Source organism: Astatotilapia calliptera, chromosome 13, assembly GCF_964374335.1.
Source record: "Astatotilapia calliptera chromosome 13, fAstCal68.1, whole genome shotgun sequence".
Taxonomy (NCBI): Eukaryota; Metazoa; Chordata; class Actinopteri; order Cichliformes; family Cichlidae; genus Astatotilapia; species Astatotilapia calliptera.
In genome coordinates, this window is record NC_137434.1 from 25,052,046 (window position 1) to 25,069,575 (window position 17,530).

Below are 17,530 nucleotides of genomic sequence, written 5' to 3' on the forward strand. Positions count from 1 at the left end.
CTTTAACCAAATACAAATGGCTTATTTCATACTGCAGTAGTAATTGTAGTCAAGATAAGTAGTTTTGTTTATGAACACACAAAGGCCCAAACACAGTTGCACATCACCCCTTTGATTTGCATGCTACTATAAGTGTTAGTGTGTCCCATTTCTTTTGAGGACAACATTAATGGTCAATTACACTTTGAAATTAAATATGGGGGGCCATTTAAAAGGCTAGATGGTGAATACCCTACCATATGCAGCAGCCAGGGAGAAGAGACTAGAATTAAACTCAAGACTCCGAATTTATTACATCAACACAGCAAACAATCAAAAACATCATATCCAGCACTTGAACTTGAAGAAGTTCTGCAGATCCTCATCATCCTCTTGTCTGTTGTGGATCCCCGCGTAGACGGTCTTTAGCAGCTTGGTCTTAGACTTTCCATCCAAAATGTGAATGTAATTCTCTATGCAACCTGCAAACACAACCACAGATTTGCATAACAAAATTAGTTCACTCACACTGACAAAAATATTGTAGCATGTCATATTGTCTGGGTGTGTCTGACAAAATATTAAATATCTTTATATAACTACATTATATCCTGACTTGCCCTGTGGCCACAGTTTATTTGACAGCAGTCACCATATATGTATTACTATTTAGTATGCAATATGCCATCTATCTGTCAATCACACCAGCTGAATGTGATACATCTCTATAAATAACACGACATGGCATGTCACATGGGTCTGGCGGCATGATTTCAGTACAACACATTTGGTAAATATAGTCCAGCTGCCTATAAAGAAAATCATGGTAAACCAGTATTTTTTTTGCACCTAAAAATGTATCTGTAGCTGGCAATCTTAATAAGCAACACTCACACTTTATAGGTAGATGCTCCCCATGTCCATTCAAAATCATTAAAAAGTTATTTAACTAGACATTTTGTTTAAACTCTAAAGGTTTCTGTAAATAACTTTTTACTGTTCAAGTCTGACTTTTTCCAAAGCTAATACCACGTGTTTATAGTATTTATAATAATAATAATAAAAAGTAATCACTTAGGCCCATGACTTTGCCATAAGCTATGAGGCTGGGGCCAAGCTGTGGGTGGTCGTACTGCTCCTCAGACATCAGCATGCGCACAATCTCTCCTGTGATGAAGGCATCCTCGAAGTTTTGCTCAGCCACAGGCTTCAAAGGGAATTTGCAGTATACATCCAAAGCAGCCTGAGGGTCGGATGGCTCCAGCAGCTGCGCAAGCTCGATGTAGGCATCATGGATCTAAACAGTCAGTTCATTAATCATATTTGATCTGCACTGCATTAAACCAGATAAACACCAAGAGCATGAGACTCTTTGAAAATATATAAACTACAACTTTTAGAGGTTTTCTAAATATCGAAGACATGTAATGGGAAATCTTTTTCCTAAATGTTCTTGAATGACTATATTCACTGTACATGAGATGTATGAAAGTATTTACTCAGAAATCTCAGCTAAATTTGAATCAAATGATCAAATAATGACATTTTATTAGTTCTATATGAATCTCTCCCTCATATTTTGAATGTCTTGAATTATACTGCACATTTTCTTCAAACATAATTGAGATCTTTTTTTCAGGCAAAGATTTATGAACAAAGGGTAACCGCTTTCAAGTCTTGAGCACGAGACTTTAAAATCTGAATATATATAGTTTAATTTTCTAGTCCAACAGCAGAACATGTGGCTATTCCACAGAGTTGGTGGGAGAAAGAACATGTTAATAAAATCCTTACTTAATGTGACTATTGTGAAACTTTGGGAAACGCTTTAAAATGCAAATATAAAAGATAACTGACCTCTGGTGCCATTGCGATGACCTCTTGGTATAGCTGTTTTGCTTGGTCCTGGGTGTTTGAAGATCGCGAGTAAGCTCGAGCCAGACCCAGTCTTGCTGCATGAGATCTGCGGTTCATCAGACTGGACTCATGGATTTTGTCTGTCACAGCAACTGAACAGAGATTGTTTTGAATCCCACATTGTACCCATTTAATGTTCTTGGAAACCAAAATCCTTAAGTAAAGAAAATTTGTATATTTATGACAGTGGTGCTAAACAACTAATGTCAAATCATCTGCATTTCAAGTAATCAATACCACTGTTTTGCATGTTATACCTTCAGTTAAGCAGCATTATATTTGAACTTCTTAAACAGAAAAATGTATAAGCCCTCTTTTATCATCAAGATTTAGATTTTTTCTGTGTAGTTTTTTTTTTTTATTGTAGCTTGCAAAACCTGTTCACACCTCACCAAGAAAGGATTTTCAGTTTCCCAGACTTGCCTCTGTAATGCCTTACCCTCAGCTTTCCTCAAAGTATCAGAGAAACTGTCCTGTTTAGACTTGTTGAGCGGGAGCTGAGGTTTAGTGTTATGACCAGAAAGTTTCACCCTATCTGGCTTGGCAGCTGCTCCAGAACTCCCCCTACAGGAGAGAAAGCATAATACAGGCACTCTAAAAACTTATTTAATATTCAAGTGAAAAGTCTGTTTTTTCGTTAGTTTGGTTGTTTGTTGTTGTTTTGTCTTTTCATATAGCAGACCCAGAGTCATAAATGGTAAAAGGCTGTTTTTGCTTCATACGTAGGAAGCAAGGCAAAGCTATACAGGCTATAAATCCATAGGAAATCATTCATGCTATGACAATGGGAAAGGGAAAACCATCTAAACCATGTATCTACAAACACCTTTCTCAGTACAAACCTGGCTGCAGGGGTTTTGGCTGGATTCCGGACAGCCTTCCCTCCCCTGGTGGGAGCTGGAGCTGGTGCTTTGGTTACAGCTACTGCTACACACCTAGAACCTCCCCTGCTCTGCTGCACTCCTCTTTTTGCCAATTTGATGTCACAAGTCTCCTTTACACCAGCTGGTTGGGTGATGGACTGCTTGGCAGCTTCCTTAGTTTTAACCTCCACCTTTTCCTGCCACCACTTTTGTTCTGAGCAAACAGGTAATGGTGAGGAAAAGTTAAATTCCAAAAAGGCTACATTAAAAATGTGTTAAAAACACCAGCCTATTGGAAGAAATAACAGAACATTCATTGAAACACAATCATCAGTTTGATAGAAAGTAATAATTCTGGCATGAAATACAAGCACAAGACATGGAATATAAAAGTTACATGACCACCAGAGATGTCAATGAAGTATGTTTGCTAGAGAATATCAGGTCCTTTTCATTCATTATCCTAACATATGCTTTCTTGCATCCCCTCTCCTCCCATAGCATGGAAATTGTTTCCTAAAGACCATCACAGGAGATCTTCCAGTTCCGTAAATGTACCTGAAGGACATGAGGGGCTATGATTACCATTTTGGGGGTTCTATGAAACAGGTTTATGACACTGACCTTTCCATAAATTAAAATATTTAAAACGAATTCTATATGACTAAAATCAACACTGGCAATAATGCCACTAAAATTAAGATACATTAATCAATGAACATATCTTATGAGAAAAAAGACAAGAAATTATAATATTAGAAGTTCTGTGGACATTCATATCATTCAGTGATGCAGCTGTGAACCTTCTTAAGTAACTAACATAACTTGAGACCGACACTATGGAGGCAAGGATTTTTCATTTGGCAGCTTTGATTCTTGCATCTTGGCATCGCTTCCTCTCATCTCTCTCACATCCTTGCTGGGAGCAAGAAATGCAAGTGAAGGAAGTGAGGAGGCACATTAGCATAATGAAAAGGACCCATGGTGTTGCCAGCAGCCTACGGTGGTGACCTTCCTCCCACTTGTAAGGTGGAGGAAGCTGGTTCATCTGGCTGGGGTCAGGCCTACAATTCTGCTTTATTTTTATGTAGTTTTCTACACATTACAGGTAAACCAGCTTTATTTACCTCACAAGTGAAAAGAAGTGCACCACTGCAAGCTGCTGGGAAAACCATCTTCTCTGGAAAAGCTCACTTTAGTTAATGTACAGAGACTCACTGGTCAGCTGTTCAGGTGGCTCTCCAATCTGAGTCTTGAGTTCCAGCTCAATGCTGGCCTGGAGGCTGAGAAAGGCATCACTTATAGCTTCCTTTGACCTTTCTGAATTTGGGTTATTGTCGTACTGAGCCAGCTGTGCCAGACCCAAGAGACAAAGGGCATGGCTGTCACGCGGTGTGGTTACTACTGCAAGGTGGCACGTCTTCATGCACCAGCAGTAAAGAAACCGGAAGAGAAAAAAAGTCTGAATTATGTCACGCGAAACACTCTTGGATATTAACAGTCACTCTATGGATTAGGTACCCTGCACTCGTAAAAAAGAAAGCTCAACATACCCTTTCCTGCATGTCAAGAAGTTCCTGACAGGGAGTGATAGAGGTGTGACGTATTAGAGCTGTGAGGGCCTGGCATCTTTTTGCCACCAGAGACTGCCTCTCAATGCCAGTCTTAGCCTGGCATTCACTCTGCTGGGTCAGCCTCTGCAGCAGGGCAAAGTGAGCATCCAGCAGCACCCACTCCAGCTGCCTGCTCACCTCACCACGACGTACACACTGACTCACACTCTGGGCACTCAGCATTGCCACACTGAAGCAGTCCAGCACAGAGACAAGAAGACAGTGTTTTTATGTAGTGGTTAAAACAGCTAAACTGGCTTCTACTCTTAAATGACAGGACTTTTCTTTGGATCGCACATTCACTGCTGAGATGAGTGAGACAGCTCGTTAGAGCCGATATCCACTGCAAACCCCGAATAATAAAACCAGCAAAAAATAAAAACTCCCAAAGTTTTGCATACATATGATAGACCTGTTCAGCACTCATGGCCTTTGGGCATAATGTGCTTCTCTGCTGCAGTTGCCCCAGAGTAAGAAGGCCACGTAGGAACTGTGTGTTGCGGCTGGACAGAGGGTCCGATAGATCCTGCTCCTCCCAGCTGTAAACAAAATCCTAAAATATATGGCAGTACAAGCACGAAGCAGCCATTATAACTCTATAGATGACACAACTTAAAGTGTATCAATGTGCTTCTGTAGATGATAGTGGTCTCTTTCAATCAGTTACCTCTCCTTTCAACAGGCTTAAACAGAACAAGCTGGTATATTATTGTTGCTGTCATGGCCTCACACTCTCCCTCTCTCACTGAATATATCCACCTCCACCTCCACCACACACACACACACACACACACACACACACACACACACACACACACACACACACACACACACACACACACACACACACACACACACACACACACACACACCTCTTGCTGCAGCGCTGGCTGATAAAGTGCTCCAGTCCCTGTTGTAAGAACAAAGCAGCCTCCTTCTCTGCATCCTCAGAGGCTTTCTGTTCCTGCAGTAGCAGACCCAGGCCTGCGAAGAATCTGGAAAAAAGAAAGGCAGCACACATTGAAGAGCTCTGATCTAGTTTTTAGATGTTTAGAATCTAGACCCAGTTTACCCTGTTTAACAGTCTAATCTTAGAAAGGTTATATGATAGAGGGCTTATCATGGAGTGAGAATTTAAGAAGGAGAATAAGGGCTTTTTCAAACCTGCTCTTACACAGCCACAGAAAGGATGCGCATATTTTAACCTTCGCTTCCCTTTCCCTCCCTTGCAGCAGCAGCAGCCTTCCTGCATGGAGGCTGTACTCCCAGCTTTCTGGGCACAGAGACCAGGCATCCAGGTACTTCAGAAGGGCTCGGTGGATATAGCTCTCTTTATCCTGCATAGTTGCACTGATGTCCTGCAACCACCAAGTCCAAGTTTATTGATGATAAGTAACAGTCATAGATGCTTAGACTAAAAACAACCATACAGAACAATATCTATATTTACCATGGTAGTGAATGCAGAACGGAAGTATCTGGAACAATACTGATTTCTATAACTAGCAATGAAAAACATCAAGATCTTCAGCTGAATAAAATTCAGCTCTGTGACGACTTAAGTGTGTTTGAAGAGCCTGTGGAAATGTTAACAGTAATATTCTGAGATGCTGAACTGAATATTGTTTACAAAAGGGTTAGGGTGGTTTTACATTCTAACAGATCACTCATAAGTCAAAGAGAAGTTGTACTGATGTTAGGAAGACGGCGATAGTCTGTCTGTACTGGCCCCTCACTAATCTTTTTCATCACTATCAGATAAAACAGTTTCCTCAAGCAATAGAAGCAGAGGTACTGACAGCATATGACACAATTACCTTGCCAGTTTTCTTAGAAAGCCAGATGTAGAGAGTCTGAACATAGTCTGCTTTGCTGGACTGTCCCTGCTCTTTGAGCAGATGATACTCTTTATCCAGAGCCTGCAGCTGGTTCTCTACTGTGGGTGTTCCAAGGAAACCGTGCAGTTTACACACAGCCAAGATGTCATCCTGATGTGCTGTTGATTTGGCATCACTTAATTCATCTCTCTCTTTGTCAGCCTTTGAGTTGAAACATGCGAGGTTCATTAGCTTTCAACTCAAAAATCAACAAGACAACTGATTTACAATAAACTGGCAAAAAAGTACTATTTTTATATTTTCTGAAAGCTTTGTCACATTTCATAAACTTCCACATGCTTATGAATAATGAAAGTGTGTACTGCAACATCAAAGCAATGTTGTTAACTGACATTTCAGCTGTAATTGACCATATATTTTAATTTAAAATTAGCATGTTATTTACTATGCAATTCTGATTAAAATAACCTTCAGTAATTTTTTTCATTGTTTTAATACAACTAATATGCTGCATAGAGAGCTTTTATTTGTGTATAATAGTACCACACCTTCCTCTGTAGGCTGTACATCTCTGTAGCGTAATGGTGCTCCTCCAGCACGAGACCCAGCTGGAAGTGAAGCCTGGCATCTCTGGAGTTAAGTCTGATAGCTGATGCATAGTGGACAGCAGCCTGCTCCAGGCTATGCAGAGGAGACTGGCCATCTTCATGGTGCAACAGGTCTCCTGTGGAAATGGGAAAAATAAAACACTGTTTTGTGGTACACATCTGACAGAGAGACCAGAGGATTTGCATATATATAGATTATATAGTACTGGCAAACAACATTTTTCATCGCCGCAGGATGACATTACATTTAAGAGTTTTAAAGACCCATTTAAAACCCCCTTCAGTTCAAATGTAAGATCAAACCAAACTTACAATAGACTTCCTATCTACAATTTTACCATAAGTGTGTCTAGTTTAAGTATTTGGTTGAGCTTAAGAACACTGTCTAAATGTGTTTATTAATGTGAGAAGAATAAAATGCTGTTGGCTGTTGTTACCACTAGCAATTTTATTGATCTTACACATATAAACATAGCTTGAAGTATTTAGAGAAACTGATTTAATCAGTACACAGCATGCGTCATGAATATTGGCTTTAGTTTCGAATTTTATTAAGTAATTAAGCCCTTTATAATCCGCTGACTTGAATTTAACTATTTTTGTAATTCTTTGGATTGTATTTGGTGGCATGCTCAAAACGCTGTCAGCAACCAGCAGCAGTGTAAACCTGATGATCGTGTTTTGTTCCAGGAATTATAAAGAATTCAGCACGTATCATGTCACTTAGTAGTACTTAGTAGTAGCAGTAATAAAATTCATATGGAAGTAAATCTTAGTACAGCAATTTTGACTCTCCAATTTAATACATTTCATTCCAACTGTATTGAGTATCAGAAAAATAAAAAAAACTTGGATAAGGTATTGTGTGCTTTGTGAAGTGAGCTCATTTTGAACAGTTTATTAAAGGACAGTTTCATCCAAGCATGAATACTTCACAGCACAATGCATAATGAAAACTAAACAGACTCTCCCATCTAGCTGCCTTCTCTTTACCGAGTACTGGATGCGCCTTTTGCATGAAATATTGAAAGAGAGTATCTTCCCTTGGCAAGTGCGTCCTTTTTCTGTCCAAGTGCACTGATGTCAAGCTTTTAATTGGTTATATTCCCTGGTACATTACATAATCCAACAAGCAGACCCATTCAGCATTTGCTGTTTTATAACTGATATATGCTACATAGCAGAAAAGTCATTTTAGCTGATGAAATTTTTGAGTCTGACAGAAGCATTGAGCTAATGTTAATGTGCAACAAACAGTGTCTTAAAAATGAAAACGTTTCACCAGGCCACATGAAAAATGAAAGGTCAAAAATCAACACTTTTTACTAACAACCCTCATGACACTCATTCTCATTTTGATACTTTTCAGTCACAAAAAAATTAGCAAGGCAAAGATAGCTGAGAAAACATGAGCACAAACTTGAGTGTGAGTGTCTGGCATGTCAAATAAAAGAGAACGCTTCAGAAGTAGCCACTTAGCAGCCTGTTTTCATGTATTTTTTATTAGCTTTAAGCTGAGCTGTGTTGTCAAGGTAAGGCAAGGAAAAAGTCCCTTTGCTCCAGAGTATTTTTAAATAATCAGTAAATAGCCTGTTTAAAAATAAAGGCAACTACAGACATTCGGCATTAGGGCAGATGGAAATTTGGACAGACTAGTCAGCACTTTATAAAAAGTAACAGGTGAAAAAATGCATTTGGGTTTTTTTTCTGACTTTCTAGTTTGTATTATAATAGCTTTACACTCTTGTCTGACCCACATTTTGTTTTGGATCACCATCTTACAATGCAGCATAATAATTCACAAAGTGTTAAAATGTAGGCGTGAAAGTGCTACATGCCTGGCTTTGGCAGATGTTGCCTGTAGAGTTTCAGGTGCTCCTGGGCCAAAGCACACAACTTGTCAACACTGTCCCTTGCTGCTGTCATTTGTAGTCTTTTCTCCCGGTTACGAATCTGTAGTAGAAAATAGCCCAAGCAGGAAAGCTTAAACAGATACAGTAGGAGTAGTGATATGAGCCATATTATAACTTATACTTTTCATTTGATTAAGTGGGTAAACTATAAAGGTCCTCGATTTCCCACATTCACTACAAGATAGAACTATGGCAATAAGTAATTTTAGGTTTTTAGGTTTGCTGTGTATCATCAACATCAGTCAGAATATTAACTAACTGGACACTGAAAGGAATATCCAGTACAGCTTATTACCTCACAGGTGTGTTTGGTCTCTGTCTCCAGACATTTGGCTGATTCAAAGTGCTTCTTATACCAATCTGTCTCTGTTACATCCTAAAAGAAATAGTATCCTGATTATATCACAAATAAAGATTTTATAAAGTGCCTTTACCAGGTTCCATTGATAAAGCTTCGAACTGGACTGACAAGGTGGCTGTGCTGAATATACAGAACTGGGTTTGTCATTCTAGCAATGGTAAAATAACAATTACTGAAATGTAAAAATTATACATGGTTAATAAAAACTACTATTTTATTGACTCGTTCACCATAAACGTGGTCATTATTTTTACTATGGAATTCAAACTTGCGTTTACTCACAGTTAAATGGAGCACTGTCTTGTAAATAAAGGATAAACAGTGTCAAAGTCAGCGATTCTGGCAATGGAGGTTACTGCTTAATCTTTTACACTGACCTTTGCATCTAGGTCCCCAGTGGGTTTATGTAAACAGTCCAGAATGTGTGACCCAAGCTCAGACAGTTTCATCGTAGTGTCACACCCTTTGTTTAAAAGGGGAAAAAAGCTCATTAGAGGTGGACCGGGATGGATTTAGCTGTCAGGTTATTTAACAAATCTGTAGAATTGCTCCCCATGCAACCTCCCCCTAGGCAATGTGTCCAAACTAGCAATTAGTTGACTCGATGAAAGCATGCTCCTGCACTCTCGATATTTTACCTGCATCTTTATTCAAAAATGTCTTTCAGTCCATCTGTCCCTTCGGGTGCAAAAGGCTTGATAGGCTGAGATACTGGGCGGGTGTTTCTGGGTCTTTTTGTTATGGTCGTATCTTTCTAATCGATCTTTGTCTGTGGCTGCTTCTAAACACGTTTTCTTCTACTTCTCTTCATCACAGTTTGCTTCAAAGTTCTGTTAAGGGGCATTTATAAAGCATATTAAGGTTGAAATGTTGTATATAAATAAAACTGCCATTTGCAATTGAAGGACATTTTCCTTCACTGCTATGAGAATGACAGATGATCAGTTATGTATGTCTTTTAAGCCATATTGTGATATTTATCTTGGAAGATGCTATATAAATACAATTTTACTTTATTTGTACTTTTACCTAAATTAAACAATTTAAGAGAAGCCTTGATTATTTAGAAATACACACCTGAGTAAGCAAGCCAGATCTTCTGAACATAAAGGCCTGATATAAAATCCAGCCTTTGTCCCATGACAGTTAGTGGCACAAGGTTTTAGTTAAGTAATAATACCCCCTGTCATTAGAGTAACATGATCGTTGTCTACAGTATTACATCATGTTACATGATAGTATAGCTTGTGTAATCACTTCTGCTAAGAGGTAAGATACCTGTCAACAATGTAGCTGTAAGCATTTTCTATAGGTGTGGAAATAATGAAGTAACTCAAAGAATCCATATTAGGGCAGTGGCTTCATTTGTTATTCATTGATGTGACATTCATTGTACTAGAAGTTCAGGAATCTACTAGCTCTCTTTAAGAACAACACAACCTCCTCCTATCTGAACATCCAGAATAAGAACATCCACTCTTGCCAGTAGCTTTAAACTAATATGTTTGAAATGCTTCACCTCTGTGAAAAAAGAAACACTTGACCAAGGCAGCTGACATCTTCTTGTCAAGGTCCAGTTCAATAACCTTCCAGCCGTCTCCAAGAGGACAGTCACTAAGTGGGTCAACTTTTGACCTTCGGGCAAGCATCTCAATATAAGGCCTTGAGAAGATGCTCTTTGGTTCACTACAATTTAGCAAAATAACAAATGTGTGAAAGGTGATTTGCTAAATATTATACTATTTTTTTATATAAAGGAAACACATCATTCATTTGCAAATTAATATTCAGCATGAACCAAAGGATAAGTAATGGATGTGACTATTGGCGAATATGTTTTGCAATATGTGTGAGTTGTTTCAAGACTTACCTGTGATTGATAGACAAAGGCCTGTAGAAAGCACTTAGCGATACTGGGCATTCATACTCCAGCTGCTGCTTCACATCAGTGAAAGTCACAGGCACAGGAAGCAGCTCTCGAGTCACCAACACTTTGTACACCTGAAAAGGTGAGAAGGTCATTAGGTATATAAAGCTAACTACTCCCTTACTGACAAAAGGTTACCACAGATAAATGTATGGGTACAAAGCAGATGGATCCACTCATGTGCAGGAGTTATTAGGATGTACTAGCAGAGGATGTACTTCCTGAGGCAGCTGAAGAAATTCAACCTGCCAACACGGACGATGATGCAATTCTACATCGCAATCATCGAGTCCATCCTCACCTCCTCCATCACCGTGTGGTACGCTGGAGCCACTATCAGGGACAAACAGAGACTGCAGCGTGTTGTGCGCTCTGCTGAGAAGGTGATTGGCTGCAGACTCCCATCTCTGCAGGACCTGTACACCTCCAGGACACTGCGGCGTGCAGCTCGGATCTCAGCTGACCCTTCTCACCCTGGACACAGTCTGTTTGACCTGCTACCCTCAGGCAGGATGCTCCGGTCCATTCGCACCAGAACCTCTCGCCATAAGAACAGTTTCTTCCCCTCTGCTGTTGGTCACATGAACAATAACCGTATGACTGTTCCCAACACTAGCTCATGACCCTACGCTGTGTTCACTGCATGATTCCATGTTTTGGCACTGATCACCACCTGCACAAAAACCAAAGAAAGAAACAAAAAAAGCAACATTTTACAACTTCTTTCTACGTAGCACTTTTAATTCTTATTCTCATGTATATATCTCATGTATATCTCATGCATATATCTTTCTACGTAGCACTTTTAATTCTTATTCTTACTTTTATTTTTTCATGTCTATTTAAGCGCAATTTATGACAGCATGTTTGCACTGAAGCACCGCAGCAATTTCCTAATGTTGTAAACCTGCTCAACATTTGGCAATAAAACTCTTTCTGATTCTGATTCTGATTAGGGCTCCAACAGAGACCTTTAAAAAGACTCAAATTCCTAATAAGTTTCATTACACAGAAGCAAAAGCTATGCTAAAAGCTTGTGAAGTTTAAAAATTAAGAAAACGATATGTTATCAGGTGGATAATGATGAGTTTCAAAGCATTTCAAAGCTAGGATGCATATATAAAGTTTGACCACTATCCATGTCTTATTATACCTGTGAAACACTGCCATCTGGTGAACAGACTGAAATCTCCACCACTGTGTCTCCAAAATTCAGAGGGACTGGTTCCGAGCTGCTCACCCCATTTACTGTAACTTTAATGCGTCTGTCAGGCACCTCAGGAAGGAGTGTCACTGAATTACAACAAAAGGGAACAGTATCTGGAGGCAAAAAACCCCAGAAAAGCACATAACAATTTATTTTGTAAACTGAGAAATACTGCAAACCTTTTATGTCTCTGCATTTTTAAATAATATTCACTTACAAAGTAGCATATTTATACATACATTTACATACATGTGTACTGCTGCGGCTGCTTTTGTGTATCAATTGAAATAGAAAACAAAACAAAGAATTATACATTTCACATACAACTTCTTGTTTAACACAGATAGGCTGTACTCACTATTGTATTCAAAAACGTTGGAGCAAAACGCGGGGTGAAGTGAAATATCTCCTTCCAAAGCCAGGTTACTGAGCTCTGCGATCTTTGCTGACAGTTTGGTGATTTCCACACTGTATTTCTTTATGGTGCCATCCTCAGCTACCACCTCGATTCCTACTCTGTTCAACCCATCTTTCAGTGTAATCGTGTTAGACCTATCACCAAAGAGCTGAAATAGACATCACAAGGCTAAATTAGATGCGAAAGAGACTTGAATTGAGAAATAGAAGGCATAAAGCTTGCTCACAATACTATATGAAGCCCCACAATCGCTTGTCATCACGTCCAGTGTCACTTCGTTGACGCTGCTCTCCACAGTCACTTTGTAGTCTGTGACTTCAGGTGTGAACGATGGACGGAGCTTCCCAGCAGAAACACAGAGCTTCTCTAAATCACAGTTATCCATGATGACTCGGGCGTCTTCTTTATAGCTTGCTTGGGTTGAGCTACAACAGTCCCAAAACACAGCACTTAAACTGCTGTCCCATCCCAGCGCGCTCAGTTTTATTTACCACACTGACGCCCCACGTTACCACAGTAACATGACCACTTCTGTTGTATTTAGATATTAAGTTACTACTACATATGAGTATTTTAAATACATTTGGGCATTTAATAGGAATGAAAACAACAGCTGATACTTAAATAAGTTTTTCGTTTAGACCCTTTTTTAAAAAATTGTGCCATAAGTCAATAATAAGGAGCGTCGATTTAGAGAATACACACGGTTACACAAAAACGGATATTGTTATTAAACAAAATATAGAAAACTGCAAATAAAATTGTTATCACGCTGAAAATTTTTTTTAGCTAACGATAACTAGCTGTTCCACTCATCCCAACGGCAGACGGCAGTAGAGGAGCGAAGAGGAAAACGAAGACGACTAGGTCACAGTTTTAACGTCATTTCCTGTCGGCTAAAGCGTGTTGTCTGCTAACAGGGTAAATATGTGATTTTGTTTTGTTAGATTTAATTTACAGTGATCCCGTTTTGCTATTAAATCAGTAATTAGTAACTTACATCTATCCCTTTTGTCACTTTCCTCAGCTTATCTAAACGTTAGTTTGGTTTCCTGTTAGCATTGTATGCTAGCTCTCTCCCTGGACATATTGCTATTGTTTTTCTGTTCTTCTAATGAAAAATAGTCCTATAGGAAAGTTACACGACGTTGTAATTATTCAATTATTTTACAGAAATATGGCCGCAGAGGACTACCCTCACGAGATAGATGAACAGCTCACGGGCTTCGACTCGTCAGTGACTTCAGTTAAAACCATCTTGGAGCAGTTGATGTCGATGCCTAGAAATGACCTGCTGCAAAAGGTAGGCCTAATACTATTATACACATCGGGTACTGTGGTCTTTTTGTTGGCTTAGATTTGTTCTTGTGCGTACCTACTATCTGTATACACTCGTGCACTCACCGGCCACTTTGTTAGAAACACATGGTCAGATACTTGGTAACAGATTATTTAATGTGCCAATAGCTCAATCAATTTAGGAACGTGAACATGGTCAAGAAAAACAACTGAGATGGGGATGAAACATGGTCTTAGTATTTCAGAAAATTGCGGATCTTCTGGGATTTTCCATCACAATCATTTCTATGGTTTACATACAATGGTCTAAAAAAGAGAAAATATCCAGTGATTGTCTGTTCTCTGGGTGAAAATGTCATGTTAATGCCAGATGTTAGAGGAGAATGGCCAGACTGCCACAGGCTCATAAGAAGACAACAGTAAGGGTATGCAGAAGAGCATCTCTGAACACACAACACATTGAACATGGCAGCTGATGGGTGACAGCAACAGAAGACAACAACAGAAGTGCCGGCCTACTTAAGTATTGTTGCTGACCATGTCTTTTCCTTTATGACCTCAGTGTATGCATCGTCTGATAGCTGCTTCCAGCAGTGTAACACTCCATGTCCGTAAATCATCTCAAACTGGTTTCTTGCCATGACTATTAGTTCACTGTACTCAGATGACCTCCATCGTCACCAGATCTCAGTGAAACAGATTGTCTTTGGGATGTGGTGGAACAGGAGATTCACCTCATGGATGTACAGCTGACATAGCGGCACCAGCTGTGTGATGCTATCATATCAATATGGACCAGAACTCTGAGCAATGTTTCCACCTCCCTGTTAAATCTATGCTATGAAGAATTAAGGCACTTCTGGGGGCAAAGGATGTCAAAACCCAATGCTAGGAAGATGTACCTAATAAAGTGGCTAGTGTGTTTATATTTATTTTCTTTTATAGAGCAAAATTTTATTCAGTGAAACAATACTGCATTGAATATGTTACAAATACATTTAATGAAAAAAGTGATACTAATCTGTCGTATGCAGGAGGCTATAAATAAAATACAATTTGGTTCATTAACAGTTGGATCCTCTGGATCAAGCCAAGCTGGATCTGATGTCTGCCTACACCCTTAATTCATTATTCTGGAGTGAGTTTTTTCCCTATTTTGTCTAATCTTTATATCTTGTTGAATATAGATAAATTTAGCGAAAGCATACTGAAGAGACAAATACATTACAACTTTTCCATACATGGATGTCATTTTGTGTGGAAAGTGTGGACATGTGGCTTTATTTTTTATCTTACTCAGTGTACTTGGTAACACAAGGGATAAATCCCAGAGAACATGGAATCAAACAGGAATTGGTATGTGCCATCTATCTCTGACTTATTATTTGCTCACATGGATTCATATGTATTGTCTAATTCCTCAGTAACCATCCTGTTGTTTCAGGAGCGAATAAGGACATATATGAACAGAGTGAAAGAGATCACAGAGAAGAAAAAAGCTGCCCGTGTGGATAAGGGAGCTGCTGCACGCTTCGTCCGGAGTGCTCTTTATGATCCTGATGATAAGGATTCTAAAAAAAAAGCAGCAAGCACATCTTCAGAAACTCCTCCATCAAAGCGTTCAAAGCAGAAATGAAATAAAGAAGAAGCTGCAGAGTATGTCAAAGTGCAAAAGATCACGACCTTTAAGGGTGATGAACACTGGGGTAAAACATTTTGGTCATAAGCCACATTTGAAGGCTAAGGTTGTCTGATCAACAATTACACAAGACAGCTAAACAGAACAATCCATCATCAGGATCATAGCTTGGAGTCGTGTAAATTTTCATGGTTGACCCGCAGCAGTCTGCAAATGTGTTTGACAAGCAAAAGACTGTAGTTGCTACGTTTGACACGTCGTCTCAGGGCAGTCTCACATACTTTTGGATCTTGATGCTAACAGCTGCTCTAGGTTTGAAACATGTTGTAATGTTCTTGTAATGTTGCGCTGGTCTAAATCTTTGTATTTTGAAAGTGATTCTAGGAATCAAAGTTTCATTTTTATTTTTTTTTTAAACAAATGCAATGTTTTGAACATCATCAAGAAAATGGTTTTGTGAGTATAATGCCTTTAGCATAAAAATATTCACCAAAAATACAGTGTTTAAATTATTTTCTTTTATACAGTTTATTGTCAGCATGGTGCTGAAATGTGTAATAGTGTCACATTTCAGGAAGCAAGTGCAGGATGTGAGCCTTCTGCTCAGCTGTCTGTTTCCTCTGGTCGATCTGAGAGAGCGTGGTGGTTATATAAATTGACCGTATGATACACTGCTGATCTATCTAAGGCAGTGGTCGGCAATTAATTTTCCTAAAGGGCCACATGAGAAGCTAGGATTATTGTTGAGGGCCGCACCATTGAGCTTACAGAAAGCTAAAATTAATACTGAGCAGAATTGAGTTCATCTTAATATTAATTTTCTCTTTTTGAAGGCTTATTGTTGTTTTTGTTTCTTGATAGTCTTCCTCAATAGTCCTTCTTTTAAGATGAGATAAGATAAACCTTTATTAGTCCCAAATTTGTTGTGTCACAGCAGAAAGTGGACAGTTCAAAGTTACAGCAGCAAAAATAATGAAATAGAATGAGATAAAAGAATAACATGCTATATAAAATAGAATAAAATACTATGTTGTCAAAAAAAATTACACTTATTGGTATTGCGTGTGTGTCTGCACGTGTTTGGTCAACTCAATGTTTGGTCTCTGTTGTGGAGTCTGACAGCCGATGGAAGGAAAGACCTGCAAAATCTGTCTGTCCCACATCATGGGTACCGCAGTCTGCCACTGAAGGAACTGCTCAGTGCTGTCACAGTCTCCTGCATGGGGTGGGAGATTGCATCCAACAGGGATGACAGCTTAGCCACCATTCTCCTGTCACTCACCACCTCCACTGGGTCCAGAGGGCATCCTAGAACAGCCTGTTCAGTCTCTTTCTGTCTCCAGCAGACCACACCGTGAAATATGGCTGAGGCTACCACAGAGTCATAGAAGGTCTTCAGGAGTGGGCCCTTGACTCCAAAAGACCTGAGCTTCTACAGCAGATACAGCCTGCTCTGCCCTTTCCTGTACAGGGCATTTGAGTTGTGAGTCCAATCCAGTTTATTGTTCTGATGAACACCATTCAAAAAGCTTCTTCAGTTCTAAAAGCTGATCGGTAGTATATAACCTCTACTGTTGTTCTAATGAAGGTGGTTTCAACATGCCTGTGACTCACAAGTACGTCCAGATTGTTCAACTGCCCTCGACTCCCATTCACTTTAGATCAGTGGTCCCCAGCCCCCGGCCCAGTCTGTGAGTCGTTTGGTAACAGGCCGCAAGAGTTGAGGCTCAGGTGTGAAATTTGTGGTTTTCAGAGTTTTTACTGTTATTTTTTTAATCGTTTTCATCCTTAACTCCGTTTCCCTGGGTCTTTTCCCGTGTGTTATGAATAAATCCCCCTTTTTTTTTTTTTGTGTACCGGTACTGGTTTTATTTTGTTGTATTTATCCGTGATATCTTAAAGGCCGGTCTGTGAAAATATTGTTGGACATAAACTGGTCCGTTAAGCA

The 17,530-nt window shown here is 39.4% G+C and overlaps 3 protein-coding genes across 4 annotated transcripts; 1 reads left to right on the forward strand and 2 right to left on the reverse strand.

The window, feature by feature from the left end:
- Positions 1-268: 268 nt before the first annotated feature.
- On the reverse strand, positions 269-11,114 carry LOC113034590 (uncharacterized). The gene is made up of 16 exons (XM_080288327.1): positions 10,963-11,114; positions 10,637-10,778; positions 9,027-9,107; positions 8,657-8,771; positions 6,759-6,934; positions 6,190-6,411; positions 5,537-5,730; positions 5,245-5,367; positions 4,774-4,911; positions 4,313-4,562; positions 3,978-4,179; positions 2,739-2,973; positions 2,336-2,460; positions 1,837-1,988; positions 1,054-1,276; positions 269-461 (listed from the first exon to the last, which is right to left on the reverse strand). The coding sequence occupies exons 1-16, from the start codon at positions 11,112-11,114 to the stop codon at positions 322-324; spliced, it is 2,670 nt and encodes an 889-aa protein (XP_080144453.1). The 3' UTR covers positions 269-321.
- LOC145419559 (putative membrane protein Bcell_0381) lies at positions 7,021-13,828 on the reverse strand. Of its 2 annotated transcripts, XR_013900851.1 has the most exons (10): positions 12,871-13,828; positions 12,585-12,792; positions 12,173-12,339; positions 11,321-11,692; positions 10,963-11,093; positions 10,612-10,778; positions 9,731-9,922; positions 9,470-9,555; positions 9,027-9,107; positions 7,021-8,771 (listed from the first exon to the last, which is right to left on the reverse strand). XR_013900851.1 is itself a non-coding variant. In XM_080287564.1 (4 exons), exons 1-4 carry the CDS (start codon positions 13,027-13,029, stop codon positions 11,645-11,647), a joined length of 582 nt encoding a protein of 193 aa, XP_080143690.1. In that variant the 5' UTR covers positions 13,030-13,828; the 3' UTR covers positions 11,304-11,644. The 2 variants fall into 2 exon arrangements, 1 of the variants encoding a protein (XP_080143690.1); XM_080287564.1 differs by lacking the exons at positions 7,021-8,771; positions 9,027-9,107; positions 9,470-9,555; ... (1 more) ...; positions 10,612-10,778; positions 10,963-11,093 and having other exon boundaries at positions 11,304-11,692.
- c1d (C1D nuclear receptor corepressor) lies at positions 13,428-16,078 on the forward strand. Its single transcript, XM_026191114.2, has 5 exons — positions 13,428-13,565; positions 13,818-13,947; positions 15,015-15,081; positions 15,244-15,299; positions 15,388-16,078. Exons 2-5 carry the CDS (start codon positions 13,822-13,824, stop codon positions 15,577-15,579), a joined length of 441 nt encoding a protein of 146 aa, XP_026046899.2. The 5' UTR covers positions 13,428-13,565; positions 13,818-13,821; the 3' UTR covers positions 15,580-16,078.
- The last annotated feature ends 1,452 nt before the right edge of the window (positions 16,079-17,530 follow it).

Excerpts from the sequence above, each read along its gene's own strand:
- LOC113034590 (XM_080288327.1), bottom strand. The coding sequence starts at position 11,114 with ATGACCTTCTCACCTTTTCAGGTGTACAAAGTGTTGGTGACTCGAGAG. Across the intron at positions 8,772-9,026 it reads AGACCAAACACACCTGTGAG|ATTCGTAACCGGGAGAAAAG; the intron begins GTAATAAGCTGT and ends TTTCTACTACAG. Across the intron at positions 6,935-8,656 it reads GCAACATCTGCCAAAGCCAG|GAGACCTGTTGCACCATGAA; the intron begins GCATGTAGCACT and ends CCATTTCCACAG.
- LOC145419559 (XM_080287564.1), bottom strand. The coding sequence starts at position 13,029 with ATGGATAACTGTGATTTAGAGAAGCTCTGTGTTTCTGCTGGGAAGCTC. Across the intron at positions 12,793-12,870 it reads GTGGGGCTTCATATAGTATT|CTCTTTGGTGATAGGTCTAA; the intron begins GTGAGCAAGCTT and ends TGTCTATTTCAG. Across the intron at positions 11,693-12,172 it reads CAGATGGCAGTGTTTCACAG|GTGGTGATCAGTGCCAAAAC; the intron begins GTATAATAAGAC and ends GTTTTTGTGCAG.
- c1d (XM_026191114.2), top strand. The coding sequence starts at position 13,822 with ATGGCCGCAGAGGACTACCCTCACGAGATAGATGAACAGCTCACGGGC. Across the intron at positions 15,082-15,243 it reads CCTTAATTCATTATTCTGGA|TGTACTTGGTAACACAAGGG; the intron begins GTGAGTTTTTTC and ends TATCTTACTCAG. Across the intron at positions 15,300-15,387 it reads ATGGAATCAAACAGGAATTG|GAGCGAATAAGGACATATAT; the intron begins GTATGTGCCATC and ends CTGTTGTTTCAG.